Consider the following 17,705-nt stretch of genomic DNA (forward strand, 5'->3'; position numbering starts at 1 on the left):
TTGCCTCTCAATGTTCTTTGGTGACATGTCTATTCAAAAGGTTTGTCCATTTTAGCATTTGTTTGTTTACTTTCTTATTATTGAATTTTGAGAGCCTTTGTTAAGTCCTTTATCAGATACATGGTTTGCAAATATTTCCTCCCCTTCTGTGACTCCCCAGCCTCAACTTTTCTTATGTCCCAATACTAGGGGGAATTTTCATTAAGTATGATGGTAGCTATGGATATTTTATAGATGTCCTATGTCAGTTTGAGAAAATTTTCTTCTATTTGTAGTTTTCTGAGAATTTCTAATCCTGAATGGGTATTGAATTTTATTGTTTCCCATATCTTAAAACACTTTTATGTTTCTCTACTTCTCCTAGGATAGAGTCCAAATTTCTTAATATGGTCACATATTACAGCTCCTTCCAGTAAGAGGTGCAGTCTGTTCCCCTACCTTATAAATCTTGGCTGGCCTTGTCACTTGCTTTAATCAACAGAAAATTCTATGGAATTGTTATTGCAACTTCTAAGCAAGGCCTCAAGAGGCCTTGTAGCTTCTGTTCTCTCTGTCTTGAACTCTGAGGCCACTTGCTCTGAAGAGAGCCCATCTAGCCTCCTTGAGGATAAAAGCCTATATGGAGGGACCCAGTCATCCCAGCTAAGTCCAGCTTCCCCACTCTCTACCCCAACTAAGTCCAGTCCCACCAGCTGTTACAGCTACATGAATAAGTCCAGGAGATATCATGGAAGAACTATCCATTGAACCCACAGAATCATGAGAAATCATAAATCACTATTGTTTTAAGACACTGGGTGATTTATTACACAGTCTGCGATTTACATAGATATGCAGTCTGGACTTTTCTAGTGTCATTTCCTGTTCTAATGCTGCCTGTTTCTTTGTCAGTCCTTCACATCAGAGTAAATGATATTTCAACTACCCTGTTATTCAAGTCAGAAACTAAATCATCATCTTGATACCTCCTTCTCCCCTCCCTATATCCAGCTATCACTTAACCCCATTCATTCTATCTCCAAAATATATGTCAAAACTGTCTAATCCTCTCTATCTCTGCACCACCTTAGTTCACGTCTCCTTCATGTCATCTCTTGTCAGAATTATTGTAACTATCCTAACTCATCTGCCAGTCCCTCCAAGCCATTCTCTACAAGGCAGACTCTGTGTGTGTGCGTGTGTGTGTGTGTGTGTGTGTGTGTGTGTGTGTGTGTGTGTGTGTGTGATGTTAATCAGATCTTGGCTTTCCATTGTGCTTAATGGATTCCATTGCATTTATAATGCATGATATGGTAACTGCTTACCTCTTCAATCTCAACATTACCATTCTCCACCTTGCTTACTAGGCTCCAACCATGCTGGCCTGTTAACAGCTTCTAGAACTCATTTTTCATAAGCCTTTTTGCCTGGCTAGCTCTGTGTAGTAGCTTATTAGTGCCCCTCCCTCCCAAAAAAGATATGTGCAACCTCAGAATGTAACCTTATTTGAAATAAAGGTTTTAGCAGATGTGATTAAGATAAAGATCTTAGAGTGAGATCATCCTGGATTAGGGTGAGCCCTAAATCCAATGACAAGTGTTTTTATTAGACACAGAAAAGGAGAAAATACAGAGGGACACAAGAAGGTCATGTGAAGATGGAGGCAGAGATTGGAGTTATGCTGCCACAAGCAAGGAACACCAGGAGCCACTGGATACGGGTAGTGACAAAGAAGGATCCTCTCTTAGAGCCTTTGGAGGGAACATGGTTCTGCTAACATCTTGATTTCAGACTTCTGGCCTCCAGAACTGTGAGAGAATAAATTTCCGTTGTTTTAATAAGCCACCAAGTTTGTGGTAATACGTTATGGCAGCCTGAGGAAACTAATGCACTCTGTCTCATCCTTTAAGACTCACCTCCTGGGATATACTTTTGCTGATAGATCCATCTAATCTAATGGATGCTGATAGATCATCCATTTCTCCTTTATATCATCTTTATTTCTTATAAATTGTTAACATCCATATGATTAAAAATGATTTTTAAATTGTTTTTCATGCTGAAAAAATTCTCTTTGGGCTGAAATTGTGAACAGTTTTGAACATTAAATTTTTTTCATTGTTTTCTTAATTCTGTGGCTAAATTAAGAACCATGTGATAGATAGTTCTTTGATCCTCTATGAGCTTACCCTCTGCTTTGATAAAGAGATTGTGAGTCATTATGTTTTATTTTAAAATTAATTTATTAATATTCACATATACAGAATTTAAAGGTTGATAATAGAGGATCTAAAATAGTTTTTCTAAAATGTTCATTCTTAATGACTTTTTTTTTTTACAGTTTCTATTACTAAATCTACAGCAGTTATTTCTCCAAATTAAAAGTAATGGAAACCTCTTTAACTATGGGATAACACTGTTTAATAGTAACAGTACTCAGCATTGATGCCCAAGAGTTTGAAAAATGAAGTTATAAAATTTATCAATAATGTGGTTAAACATTAAAAATTTTACCTAAAACGTATTTGTCAGATCATTGTGCTTTACTTCAGTTAGAGAATTTACATTTTACTTATGTAATTTTTAATAACAAAATCCTATTTGGTTATAAATAAAATTTTATATAGACAAATGCTTTCTGTTGTATTCGGAGGTGTTGTATGTGGGATGATGGATGGTATACAACAGATTGTATAAAGATCCATTTTTACTAGTTACAACATTGTATCTAACTAACCACTTATCAGAGAAAACTGACTTGTAAACTGAGACTTTAAAGAATAACCAAAGAGAGAAAGAAGGAGGAAGGGATGGGAGGAAGTGGGAGTTCATGAGAAAGACAAAGAGATGTAAATAGTCCCTTGCCTAGCTGTGTAGTCTGTTCTCTAATGTACAGCTGTATTCTTAAGAAACTCAGTTACCAAAAATCATATTACCACACCTATTAATTTGATATAGATAAAAAGGATTAATAACTTAAGAATAGCAATCTCAATTTTCCTATGGCAGTTTCTATAATAAAGAAATCTTAATAGCTGCTTAGAATGTAAACCTCATATAAACCTAAACAGTTGTTACTGTGTAGTCGTTAAATAAAGTTTCGACTGTGGGGTTAGTGAATCAGTAGGAATGCTTTTAGCACCAAATAATAGAAGGTCCTATAACAGTGGGTTAAACAGAGTTTCTTTCCCGCCATCACCCCATCTCTGTCCCTGCCACACACAAGGAAACTAGAGTTAGGCAGTTACTGGTGAAAGTTGAGTGGCTCAGGGATGGCTGTCTGTGAGGTTCTCTTAATCTTTTTCTTCATTGTTGCGCAGTGGATGTTACAGCTGTAATTGTTCAGATAGTAAAGAGGTAGCATTTGTTTCAAAAAGCAAAACTTATCCCACAACAAACTTCTGCTTAATATCTCATTGACCAGAATTTTGCCATGTATCTATTTTTGGCCGGAAGGTGGCTAGGAAGAGAAGAACTGGATTGAGAATGGAGTTTGGGTCAGCCAACCAACAGTATCAGACAAAATCAGATTGACTGATTAAAAAAATTTTTTTTAATTGAACTATAGTTGATTTACAGTGTTGTGTTAGTTTCAAATGTAGAGCACAGTGATTCAGTTTATATATATATATATATATATATATATATATATATATATTCTTTTTCAGATTCTTTTCCCTTAATAGATTATTATAAAATATTGAGTGTAGTTCCCTGTGCTATACAGTAGGTCCTTGTTGTTTATGTATTTTATATATAGTAGTGTGTATATGTTAATCCCAAACTCCTAATTTATCCCTCCCCATCCTTTCCCCTTTGGTAACCATAAGTTTGTTTTCTATGTCTGTGGGTCTATTTCTGTTTTGTAAATAAGTTCATTTGTATCATTTTTTTTTAAGATTCCACATATAAGGGATAACATATGTCATTTGTCTTTGTCTGGCTTACTTCACTTTATGATAATCTCTAGGTCTGTCCATGTTGCTGCAAATGGCATCATTTCATTCTTTATTATGGATGTGTAATATTTCATTACATATATATACACACACACACACACACACACACACACCACATCTTCTTTATCCATTCATCTGTCGATGGACATTTAGGTTGCTTCCATGTCTTGTCTATTGTAGATAGTGCTGCTGTGAACACTGAGGTGCATGTATCTTTTCAAATTATAGTTTTCTCCAGATGTATGCCCAGGAGTGGGATTTCTAGATCATATGGTAACTCTATTTTTATTTTTTGTAATGAACTGCCATACTGTTCTCCGTAGTGGCTGTACCAATTTACATTCCCACCAACATTCCTTTTTCTCCATACCCTCTCTAGCATTTATTATTTGTAGACTTTTTGATGTTGGCCATTCTGACTAGTGTGAGGTGATACCTCACTGCAGTTTTGATTTGCATTTCTCTAGTAATTAGCAATGTTGAGCATTTTTTCATGTGCCTGTTGGCCATCTGTATGTCTTCTTTGGAGAAATGTCTATTTAGATCTTCTGCCCAGTTTTTGATCGGGTTGTTTGGTTTTTTATGTTGAGCTATGTTAGCTGTTTGTATATTTTGGAAATTAACCCCTTGTTGGTCTCATTGTTTGTAAATATTTTTTCCCCTTCTGTAGATTGTCTTTTTGTTTTGTTTATGGTTTCCTTTGCTGTGCAAAGCTTTTAAGTTTCATTAGCTCCCATTTGTTTATTTTTGTTTTTATTTCCATTACTCTAGGAGATTGATCCAAAAAAGATACTGCTGTGATTTATGTCAAAGACTGTGCTGCCTATGTTTTCCTTCAGGAGTTTTACAGTATCCGGTCTTAAATTTAGGTCTTTAATCCATTTTGAGTTTATTTTTGTATATGGTGTTAGAGAATGTTCTAATTTTGTTCTTTTACATATAGCCGTCCAGTTTTCCCAGCACCACTTATTGAAGAGACTGTCTTTTTTCTCCATTGTATATTCTTGCCTCCTTTGCAGATTGACTGATTTTTAATCTAAACTCTGCCGTTTAGCTGTGTAACTGTAGTAAGTTATTTAGCCTTTCTAAGCCAGAATTTTTAAAATGAGGATGAAGAGGATGATTATTGTTATTAAAATACTACTCCTGTTCCTCCTACTCCTATTAAAATGAGATAATACACATAAAAATCTGAGTAATTTGTCAGACAAGGGCGTTAGTACTCACAAGATATTAATTATATCATCATCTTTTATGTTACCACCAGCTTCATTCTTTTATTTTATTGAGGTAAAATTCACATATCATAAAATTAACCATTTTAAAGTGTACAATTAAGTGTCATTTAGTACGTTCACAATGTTGTACAGCCATCACTTCTATCTAGTAATTTCATTACCCCATAAGAAAACCTGGTACCAATTAAGCAGTCTCTCCTTTCACCCTTAACCCAGCTCCTGGCAACCAGTAATCTGCTTTCTGCCTCTATGAATTTACCTGCTTTCTGCATCTATGAATTTACCTGAATATCTTATGTAAATAGAGTCATAACAATATATGGACTTTTGCATTTGACCTCTTTCACTTAACACGTTTTTGAGGTTTATCTATGTTGTAGCATGTATCAGTACTGCATTCCTTTTCATGGCTAAATAATATTTCATTTTGCAGACATACTCTCTTTTTGTTTGTCCATTCATCTATCTTTTGGCCATTGTGAATAGTTCTGCTCGAAACATTCATGTACAAGTGTTTGTTTGAATACCTTTTTCATTTATTTTCATTTATTTTTATTATATAACTAACTAGGAGTAGAACTTTTGGGTCATGTAGTAATTCTGTGTTTAACTTTTTGAGGAACTACCAAACTGTGTTCCACATTGCACCATGTATAAGAGTTCTGATTTCCTCACATCCTTGCCAACACTTGTTATTTTGTTTTTTTTGGTTATAGCCATCCTAGTGTGTGTGAAGTTATATTTCATTGTGGTTTTGATTTGCATTTTCCTGATGACTAATGATGTTGAACATCTTTTCATGTGCCTGATGGCCATTTGTTTAATCTTCTTTGGAGAAAGGGCTATTGAGGTCCTTTGCCCATTTTTAAATTAGGTTGTCTTTTTCTTGTTATACAAATCCCTTATATATTCTAGGTACTAAACCCTCATCAGATACATTTCTGCAAGTATTTTCTCCCACTCTGTAGGTTGTCTTTTCACTTTCTTGATAGTGTCCTTTGATGCACAAAACTTCAATTTTGATGAAGTCCAGTTTATTTTATATTTTGTTGCTTGTACTTTGAAGTCATATCTAAGAATCCATTGCCAAATCCAGAATCATGAAGATATACCCCTATTTTCATCTTAAGAGTTTTATAGTTTTACCTCTTACTTTTATGTCTTACATTTGATTGTACTGGTTAGATTTTGGATCACTTTTGATACATTTTGAGTTAATTTTTGTGTATGGTATGGTACAAAGTGGGACCACCAACTTCATTCTATTCTCCTTTATCATGAGTATTACCCATTATTATGAAGCATGAAGCCACTCCAACATGTAACATGAATTGTTTTCTAAATAGCTTTTTCCCTATGTATTTGACAAGTAGTAGTTTCCTTCTTAATTTTTATAATTGAAGACAGTCTGCATAATGTAAAATGTGTTCCCTAATGAACTGGTGCCATTTTATCCTGTGTATAATAGCAAAACTTGAGCTATATTAGATATATCTATGGTAGGTCTGAGTTTTTTAATTTATAAAATTGGCAGGGGTGAATAGTAAATCTGTTTTTTTCTAGGTTTAAAATTTTACCACTGATTTTGAACATTGCATTTATTATTGAAGTGTAGTCAGTGAGAATATGTAATTGTTACGTTTGCATTCTAATTTTGTTTTATTTCATTATTCATAGTCTGTTATATCTTACTGAATGTCATTCCTTGATTAGAAGCTATCTCACTAGTCCTTTTTTCCTTCCATCTACATTGTTGAGAATGATGTAGTTTCCTGGGAGAAAGTGGTGATGTTATGGTAGCCTGACTGTTGCATACTATCCTTTAGCATAAAAAATAAAAATAAAAATATCTGCCAGTGTAGGATGGACAGGATGAACATTATACGTTCTTGAGTTAACTGTCCAAAATTTTAACTATTCATGTTGTCTAACGATTTGTTTTAAATGGAGGAGGATATAATTTGGTTGTTCCTTTTTGTAGTACTTGATTCTGAAGCTTGAAAGGCCTGCTATAGTCCAGAATATCACATTTGGAAAATATGAGAAAACTCATGTCTGCAATTTGAAGAAATTTAAAGTCTTTGGTGGAATGAATGAAGAAAACATGACAGAGCTATTGTCCAGGTGGGTTATGATTATGGGGAGGAGAGAGTTTCTAAACAATCTGCAGTCTTAGTTTAGTCTCTTTGTAGCTAAATCTGCGTGGTTTGTTTTTTCTTGCAAAGGAGAAAAGAGTATTTCTACTATTTTATTTCTAGTGCCTTATTTTAATATTGTGCTTTAGTTAGCTTTTTCCCACCAGATACTAATTAATATTGTTACCAAAGCAGAAAGAATAAAATTTGGGGGTATTTTTCTACTTCTTATTTTTCAATCTTATTTTTGAATTGTTAATGACTTCACATATGCTTGTCAGCTATAATAAAAATCTTTGCTGTAATCCTTGATGTAAAAATATAGAATCTGTCCAGAACATTAAGATTGAGTGCCCTAATCTGGAAGTAATATTCTGGGAGTTTAGTATAAATTGGAAACTAAACAGAGTAAAAGTATGTGACTGCACCTACTGCAGTGCCTACCTCTTGGAAGGAGCTCAGTAAATTTGAGTTTTGACAGCATAGATCACCAGGAATGAATGTTAATTTGCCCTCTAGATGATGAAAAATGGGATAGAAAATGGAGTGGACAAATAAAGCCATGCAGTTTTAGAATATATTTGTGACATAGTATGTCCCTTTAGTACAATATTTTATATAAGTATGTATTACGTCTAGACTGCATTTGATTTAAGTCATGAAAATATATCAGAATATAAGGCAACCTGACGGCAAGTGACTTTCCCATAAATACTTGAGTCAGCCCAAGTTGTTTAAGTAGAGAAGTGATATGGGTTTATTTTTGTGTAGGATAAAGCGGATGCTATTAAACCAACAGAGTAAGGTTGTCTTTGAAAATTTATTGAGCTATAAAAGGAACATTGGCATCTTAGTCAGAATTTAATAACTTAATTCTTTGACAGATTCTAATATTTGGCTCTGTATAAGTTGTAAGATATGAGTATGAATTGTTTTTAAATTTTCTTCTTACTGCTTGAATATTTTATATTCAGTTATACATTAGGGACACTGGGTCTTGTCACACATTTTCATGTATTGTAGTCACATTCTTTAATTAACACTGAACGTTTTTTCATTAGTCCTCATTTAATTAAGAGAATACAGTATAGTGCAGTTGATGTGAATGTACAAGTTTTGTCCTATATTCTCATGTTCAACTACTTTGTTACATTGTCCCTGTCATATATTCTGAGCATTCGTTGACCTTAAAATCGGAGTATGATATTAATCTCTGTTTTAGTGCATTTACTAAATTATGAAATCAGATTTGATAACCTTATTTTTTTTCACAGTGGCTTAAAGAATGATTATAACAAAGAAACATTTACCTTGAAGCATAAAATTGATGAACAGATGTTTCCTTGTCGATTCATTAAAATAGGTAAGGTTTTCAGCATTCTGGAGTAGAAATAAATTCTTTATACCATCAGTCATCAAACTACAGCCTGTGGGCCAAATCCTGCAGGTTCCCTGTTTTTTTTTTTAATAAAATTTTATGGCAACACTGCCATGCCAGTTGTTCACATAGTGTCTTTGTCTGCTTTTGCACTGCATGGCAAAGTTGAGTAGTTGCAAGAGACCACCTAGCCCACAAAGCCCAAAATGTTTACTGTTTGGCTGACCTCCTACTTTATAAATCTATAACTAAGTGACAGTTATTTCAAATGGAACCTTTTCTACTTTCTCATTTGAAAGTTTCTTAGAACCTTTTCTAAGTACTTTCTCATTTTATGAGATATATGGATTTGATTGCCTTTATTGTTTTATGGAAGGTTTGTCAGTTCTGAAGTTATATCATTCTAAAACCAAATATTGACGTATTCCTTAAGACCATATATTATGGTAATTTTCTATTCTTTTCTTTTATATTTCATTTTGTGTGTGTGTGTGGTAATGTTGGTCAAACTCATAAAACTAATTTCATAACCCATTAATAAGTTTCAAAGTAATGTTTGAAAAATGCTACCTAAGCATTTATTGTGTTTATTTAGCAAGTGTTTTAGGTTAAGAAAGTATGTGTAATGCCTCCTCAAAACTAGTGTTTTTAGGATTTTTTTGTTTATCTATAAGATGGATTAGTTAGAAGGTAGGAAGGTTGAGAACTTGACTCTTTTAGTTTCCATCTATATTTCATACCTTTGAAAATATTATGTTAAAATTGAGATTAAGGTGAGTCATATCCCTTTAAGAATGATAATAAAAGCCAGAATCCCATGTTTTGATTTGGGAGAAAAATTCCTCATTTGGAAGGACCAGCTCCATAGTCATTGTTTGCCAGTCTATCAAGAGTTGGCCTGTTCATTTCATTGAGTCAAATAGTTCCATTAGACAAAAAGAATATCTGAGATCTTAATGAAGACTACTTATAGAGGGGAAACTATTTTTAGAATCATTGGGCTGTTTGGTGTGTTACTTTCTTTTATAAATATAGCTTTTGTTATAATTAATTATAAATAAAAAACCTGTATCCTGTTTACCTATGAGAATTTAGGAACAAGCAGATTTTTAAAATAAATTCTTGATTGTTTCTTCTTTCATGCTAATGAGTAATTCTTTCCTCAGTATGCAGACCACCCATTTCTTATAGATTCTTGCATAGCTTGAACAATTCTATGATCTTACATTCCAAATGGAGAAGCAGTGAAAATATCTTATATTTTCATGTAGTAAATTTAGATTTTTATAATTTTAAAGTACTTATTCAATCTCTAATTGCTTAGTCATGCAAAATGAAATGTTCTCTTTTTTTTTTTTTAAGTTCTTTTATTTGAACTTTTTGGGTACATTTCCTATAGTCATTAGTTTTCTTTGAAGGAAAATATCTACTACTACTGCTTCTAAAGTTCTTAATCCTCTAATATTATTCATTAGAACTATGAATAAAAGTCTGTTTAAGGATTTTGAATAGTTTCTTCCCTTTAAAAATTTATAAGAGAACAGAGGTCTCTTATGGATCAGTTAGACATTCAGCTGCCTGAAAACAAGAAGTCGGACCTCTTTCCGGCCCTTTCTATCAGCCTTCTAGTTGTAGGGCATGATGATGTTTTTTACTTGGCCCTGGTGGGTTAGTTTTATGGTATTCAGGCAAAATGTTAACTAGAGCTTTCCAAATAATTGAAGACACTTATTAACTCATTTGATATTTAGGGTATTAATAGTTAGATAACTTCATATTTCTCACTTTTCTGTTAAAAAATGTTAATAGTGGTCTGCAGTGTTTTTGCTTTTCAACCTTTTCCCCACATTCTCTTGATAAGTTTTGTTTTTTTAAAATGAGATAAGGAAAATGTGAAACTTAAAGCCTGTGTTAGGCTTTTCTTAGTTTGATATTTTTAAACTAGTTTTTTTAGTTTGATGTTTTCTTTAAAAATAATTTCGATAAAACACTTAAGTGATGTGTAGCTTTCTTTTGGTGGTGATTCACACAGATACTTGTTTACCTGGCTGGGATAAATTGTTGGAATTCTTCTTAAAAGAAAAAATGTGTTTGAATACTTCACATTTATGTTCTATAATGATATGTTTGAAAGATCTTGCTTTATTTTTTAAAAAAAGTTTATTCTTAAACAACACTTTCTAAACATAGTCAACCTTCAGTTATTCATAGTAATGGAGGGGAACAGAAGCAAGGCTTAACTCAATGGCGGATAATCTCCAAATCATGCACTGACATCTAAATATGATAATTTGCATTTATAAAGAGTATAGCTTATTCATTAAATTTGGCTTAGACCCAATTTAAGTAAGTTTGTTTACAAATTAACAAGGAAAGTAAGCCTTCATTTTTACTGCATGGCAGGGGTTAGGTTTTTAAGATCTGTTGTGGATAATCCACAGTGCCAGCATAGCTGAACTGACCTTTAAGTAAATTTTACTTTCCTTTCTTAAGTTACCTTTTGTATAAAATGAGTATGATAATACTTCCTCTGTCTAATGATAGGATAGGTAGCTATATTGGACATTTTCTTGAGTTCTTTTGTAGTTTGTGGATGAGTGGTAGTCTTATGAATTTTAATTTAAGATCATATTTATGAAGGAAATATTTTCATTTTGAATGTCTCTTTTATATATTTATATTCATAGAGCTCTTGATTACATGCCTTCTTACATGTAGTATTTTAAGTACTATAGAAAAAGTACATGCACAAATATAATTTGAACCATCATGTCATTTCAGCAATCATTATTTAGAACTTCTTATATGTTTTTATTGTTTTTGCATTTGTAAGTGCTTTCACATGTGGTATCTCATTTGAGCACTATACTGGAAGATAGAAATCTTTCCTTTTTTGGTTAAGGAAAATGAGAGTAGAAGTCAAATGATGTGTCCCAGGGTACATAGCTAGTAAGTGGTGGATCAGAGACATAGCATTTGGTATATGCTTTTGGATATGTGCTTGTATTGCTTTAAAGTAGTATAATAGATACTGTTTATGAAGCATCTGCCTAACACTCTGTGAAATAGGTATTATTACCCTCACTTTACAGATGAGGAAACTGAAGTTTAGAGGTAAATTAAATGATTAGGCCAAGACCTTACAGGTAGTAGAACGTAGAGATGGTATACAAACTTAAGTCTGTCTTTTTACGAATGTTGAGTTCTTTTACTGTGTGATATATGTAAGTTTTGTTTCCTCAGGTAGATTGTAAAATCCTAGGGAATAGCAACTGCCTTCAGACTCCTCAGATTTCAGAAGCAACAAACAAACTGCTTGCTTCATTAGAGACATCGTATATATACTTTTTGAGTTTATTGTACAGAAATTTATAGGGATTAATCAGTGGCTGTGTGAACTTAATGGAGGAAAAGTTACATCTTTATGGTGTCTAACCTCTAACAAATGTACTTCGCATTTCCTTCAATTATGAATATAGGCAATAACTCATAGTATTAGCAATACCTGTGACTTGTCACAGATAGAAGTTATAAATATTTCCCATCACATTACACTGTGGCAAATATCATCATAACTTTGAAATTATGATAATTATTAGACCTGCCACTAGATCTTCTTATCTAATGTGTTAATGAAAAAGCATATATATTTCTATATCATAATTTTGTATCTTCATTATTTTTATAAGTATATTTCAATACAGTTTGCTTACTCTGTAATCTTATGTATTTTTCATTTTACATTTAAATCTTAGAGGGATTGGGTCACAGGGTTCACTGAATAGCCAAGGGGGGTTCACCACACAAAAAAGCCAAAGACCCCATGTTGGAGTGAAATCTTTGATAGGGCTTAGTGTGGAAGTTGAGAGTTGGCCTTAGGAAGAAGCTTGGTTTCGGGTAAGGTTTGTAAGTAAAAAGAAAACTTAGTAAAGAAGGAGGGTTGTTGATTGGGAGACCAGATTCAAGAGAGCAAGTTAAAGGTTTGGAAGGGAAAACCTCAGTGGGAGATTAGATCAGATGACTGAAAACATAAAGTTGAATGGGATGAGAGTATTGGTTATAGATGACTAGAAAGGTTTATATCTTGATTCATAGCCAAGATAAAAGTTATATCAGGAAATAAGAAGGTGATTTGAAGGCAGAAGGAGGTACTGATTCTTGGAAGGATTCTGGAGGAGTCCTGGTTTTTGGTAGAGGGATGACTTGGATTTCTATGAATTTTTTGGATTTTTGCAGCCTGGATGGGTGTGGGAGCTTCAGAGAAGCTTTAGCTTTGGCTGGATGAGTACTGTATCTTCTGGGGGTGGGGGGGTGGGGTGGGGAGGGGCAGCGGGAAGGTGCCCTGATGGTGGCCTTCATGAGAGCATGTGGAAAGGTAACATTTTAAAAGTATAGCTAGTGGGAACATGCTATAAATATATAGCACAGGAAGCTCAGCTCAGTGCTCTGTGATGACCTAGATGGGTGGGATGGGGGGCAGGGAGGGAGGTCCAAGAGGGAGGGGATATAGGTATACATACAGTGTATTCATTGTACAGCAGAAACTAACACAACATTGTAAAGCAGTTATACTCCAATAAAAAAATAAATTTAAAAAGGAAGAAAATTAATATAGTAATGAGAGCTAATAATAATAGCTAACATTTATTGAGTACTTACCATGTGCCAGTTACTGTGCTAAGTGCTTTGTGTACTTATTAATCTGTAAGTAGAATAGATGCACTCTTTCAGAGTGGTTAATCTTAAATTTTTAAGATCTTCCAGAAGCTGATCTTAAAAGTACTAGCATCTTCTAAGAGCTGTTTAGCTGTCTAGACAGTAGCGTCCCAAGTGATAATACCAAAGCATATTGAATGTACCACATATATGTTTAATTGTGTTGAGATGTTGACCCCCACCAATCGTACAGTTGCCAAATCCTGCAGCCTAGTATGCTTGTGTACTAAATATCTTATCATTTTCTATGCATGCCGTTTTATGGAAAACGTATGAGAGGCACTGATCCTGATCGTGTCCTTGTCTGATTATCCCATTGGAAAAACTGATGGTTGAATTCTTAGGATACAAACTCTTAGCCTTGGGATGTGTATTAGGAGTTTCTAATCTTTTTTTTGAGGTGAGAGCAAAGGCATCTTTCATTAGGGAGCGAAGAAGGTGTGCTTGGAGCTCCAATTCACATTTAGGTTTCTGATACATAATATGGAGTATGTCTAATATGCAGTATTAGTGTTGTTAATGCCATCAAAAATCATTGGTAAAATTTGAAATGGGTGTATATCATTCTGCTCATTCTGTATATATGCCTTCAGTCTGTTAAAAATTAACTGTACTCTTCATTCATCTAATATATGATCTTGTGAGATGACTGCCTACTTAACGTCCCTCCCACAGTTGCTTCAAAGGATTTAATAAATGAACGTTTTACTGACTTGAATAGGTATAGTAGGAAGATTTTTTTTCCTCCTAATTTTATTGAACTTGGACCTGGAACTTGAGAATGGATCTCAGATCACTAACTAATATTATATGTCTCTGGTCACAGTTACAGACTGTGTTCTTGGGGCCTTGGGTTTCGAATCCTGTTTTATTCTGACTTTTATATTACTTAATGGTTATTGCTGTGATATAGTAGTACACTTTTTAAATGGTACTGCTACATGAAGAAATGAACACCAAAACAGTGATGATAATTCAGTATTCGTTGGTATAAACCTTTTTGAAATTTGTGTTGTTTGCACATATAAACTGAAGGCCATATTAAACATCCCAGGAGTCCTGCATATATCCTAATGACTGGTTCCTGTTGCTTCTGTCTTGACTCACACAGCTTCCTTTAGAAGACAGAATAGGAAAGCATCTGACTTAGTACATCTTAGCTCTTCACTGAGTCTGATATGCTAGAAAAGAGCAGTGGACTTGGAGATAAGTAGACCTGATATCAGATATTGTGGATATTCTGTTTTGATACTTAATCAAAAATTGGCAAGTGTTAGTTTCTTAAACGTAGTTGCATTTCTCAGCCTGAACCATGTCAATGTTATATTAAAATCCATTGGCCTGTCTTAGAATCAGTCTTTCATCCATGCATGGTTTTGTAAAATCATTCGTTGGTCATTTAGACAATATGATTCCCTAAGTTATGCACATCTTTCAAATGTTGGAACATTTCATTATATAATATTTTTTAAAAAATCACACGTTATTATCACCACCAATCTCATCAGAAAAGTACTGGGTAGTAGCTAAGTTCACAATGGTGAATACTAATTTTCCAAAATTCTAATTTTTCCTCAAAGGTTTGAATTTTATCCTTGGCAACAAAACTGTCATTTGTTATCCTTGAAATGACAGGTAAACATCTGTCAAATACCCAAATCTAAATAATCATAGATTGTCAGTTTTTCTTTTAAGGGCTATTTCAGTGGCTAATTCAGCTCACAACTCAGCTTATACAGGTTCTTTTTCTTGAGACAGCCTTCATGCTTTGGTATGCAGCAAAAGTACTTTATGTGTACTTTCCATTGTATCACACAGAATATTAAAGTGATGTGTACTTAATGATAGGAATTTATTAAAATTAATTCTTACACATCATCAGAGACATTCTTAAATGAATTGTCTTTTTGTTTTTTAACTGCAGGTGTGTGATGGTAAGGAATACAGTTCAATTCATACTGTATTAAGAAATACTGGGACACTTTCATGCTACTTTTTGTGGCACTACCAAGATGCCAGCAGTTTTATTCAGCATTGCCTTTGCACCATGAGTGCAAATGTCAGTACAGTTAAAAAAAAAAAAAAGGCTGTAAAGCCCTAGTCTTATTATGAAAAATAGTTTTGACCACATGGGACCTCCTAAAAGGGTTGTGGGGATCCCCAGGAGCCCATGGATCACAGGTTAAAAACCTCTACTCTATCCTGTCATTACTGATATGAAATGTTATCTTCATCCTATGTTAAATTCCTCTGGATCCTTGAGAGATTTTTGGATACACTCTTCTGCTCCAGTGATTTTACTTCGTTTTCCTTTGCTAATATCAAACTTATAATTACTGTATCTTTTAGTATGTTTATTTTCTTATTATTTATATTATTTTAGGTATTTTGTGTTACTGATTTTTTTCAGATCAGCTTGTCTGGTTACATGTCAAGAAAAAAGTTGGATATATACCATTAGGATTATGAGACTACATTAAATTTATAATTAATTTGAGGGGAATTAATATGTTTACAACTGAGTTTTCCCATCTAGGAACATATTAAGTAAAATTTTTATGTTTTAAAATTTTATTTTCTTGTGTATTTTAAACTTTATTCTAAGATATTTTAAGCTTTTTTTGCTATTACAAAGGAGACTTTTTTCATTACCTTTTCTAGTTGGGTTTTCTAGATACAGGGAAAGTTGATTTTCATGTGTACCTTGCATACAAACTTTAAAAGTTTTTCAGTTAAATCTCTTGAATCTTTTAGGTAGATAAGCTATACCATCTTCAAGTGATAATATTTTTTCTTAATTTGCAAATTTTTTTCCTGATTGCATTAGCTAGGATCTCCCACATAGCGTTGGGTAATACAGATATTGGGCCTCTTTGTCTTGTTCCTGACTTGAGTGCGAATACTTAATGTTTCTCCATTAGTTTTGGTTTTGGTTTTTTGGGTTTTTTTGAGGTTTTTGATACTTAAAAAAAAATCTAGGTAACAAAGTTTTCTTTTGCCTTCTATTCCTTATATATTGAGTTTTTTTTTTTTTAAGTAAATTTTTTTAGTTTGCTCTTAGCATCTGTTGAAGTAATCAAATGTGTTTCTCTTTTACTTTGTTAACATAGTGAATTACATTAATGTTGCTCCTGTTGAACCAACCGTCCATTCCTGGAATGAACTCTATTTAGTTACAGTGAAAATCTGATAGAATTTTTTTGCAGCCTTTTAAAAAAATTATTATTTTTTAAAATTTTGAATATATACTCATAGCTGAGATTGTCCTTAAAACCTTTCTCTTCTGGTTTTGTTTTCCAGGTTATGCCACTTTGATAAGTAATTGAACTTTCAGTCTCTTTCTGTGCTGTGATACAGTTTAAATTATATAGTAATTATTTGTTTCTTGTGGGTTTGGTAAAATTTACCTGCTAAATCATCTAACCCTGGTCCTGTTTTTTGGGGGATAGATAAATGACCACTTTGGATTTATCTTCAGTGTTTTTATAATTAAAGCGACCTCATGATGGCATGGATCATATGTTTCTTTTTGCTACTGTGGCCCCAGTGCCCAATAGTGCAGTGCTGGGGATATAGAAAGTATTCAGTAAATTTGTTGAATGAATCCTAATAAGTTTGAATAGTGATTTTACTTTGCTAAAGTTTTATTTGAACTATGTTAATTTTTTTTCTTTTTCTTTCTTTTTTTTCTCCTCAAAGTTCCACTCTTATCGTGGGGACCCAGCTTTAACTTTAGCATCTGGTATGTTGAACTTAGTGGCATTGATGATCCCGATGTAGTACAACCCTGTCTCAACTGGTATAGTAAGGTAGGACTGTATTTTAAAATCCTGATTTCATGCTTCAAGTGCCTATAATAAAGAGAGAATTGTGTCACTCTCTTGTCTTAATTGAGAATAATTTAAAATATTGAGAATAGTAATAATAGTTATAAAGATTAATCAACATTTATTAAGCATTTACGTTTTCCAGGTTCTAAGCTTCTTTATCACTTACTTACTCATTGCTACTCTATGAGATAGGTACAGTTATTATCCATATATTACAGGTGATGAAGTGGAACACAGGTTAAGTATTTTGCCTAAGGCCACACAGTTGTAAAGTGCTCAGGGCAGTATATCAACTGAGGCAGTCTGGCACCAGAGTCTGCTATTACATTATTATACCCATCTGTCTCTGAATTTTGTTTTTAACCTATATTGATAGAAACATTTAAACATAGTTTTTAGTGGGATAGTTTTGGTTCCGGATTGCTTTTATTATATATTCCTCCATTGTGTTTGTGTTGAGTAAAATAGGA

General features: G+C 33.4%; 1 protein-coding gene across 5 annotated transcripts in view; it reads left to right on the forward strand.

Annotated features, from left to right (window-relative positions):
* Positions 1–17,705, forward strand: part of MKLN1 (muskelin 1) — a 347,577-nt gene that overhangs the window by 229,828 nt on the left and 100,044 nt on the right. For 4 of the 5 annotated variants that reach the window (XM_082399181.1, XM_082399182.1, XM_082399183.1 and 1 more), the window contains 3 exons: positions 7,158–7,300; positions 8,586–8,674; positions 17,105–17,214. In XM_082399181.1, the coding sequence (XP_082255307.1) occupies positions 7,158–7,300; positions 8,586–8,674; positions 17,105–17,214 (342 nt within the window). Of the gene's footprint in view, positions 1–7,157; positions 7,301–8,585; positions 8,675–17,104; positions 17,215–17,705 lie in introns of those variants that run through there. The other variant, XM_082399184.1, reaches the window with a different exon arrangement.

This window comes from Balaenoptera borealis (genome assembly GCF_965194805.1).
Source record: "Balaenoptera borealis genome assembly, chromosome: 7".
NCBI classification, from domain to species: Eukaryota; Metazoa; Chordata; class Mammalia; order Artiodactyla; family Balaenopteridae; genus Balaenoptera; species Balaenoptera borealis.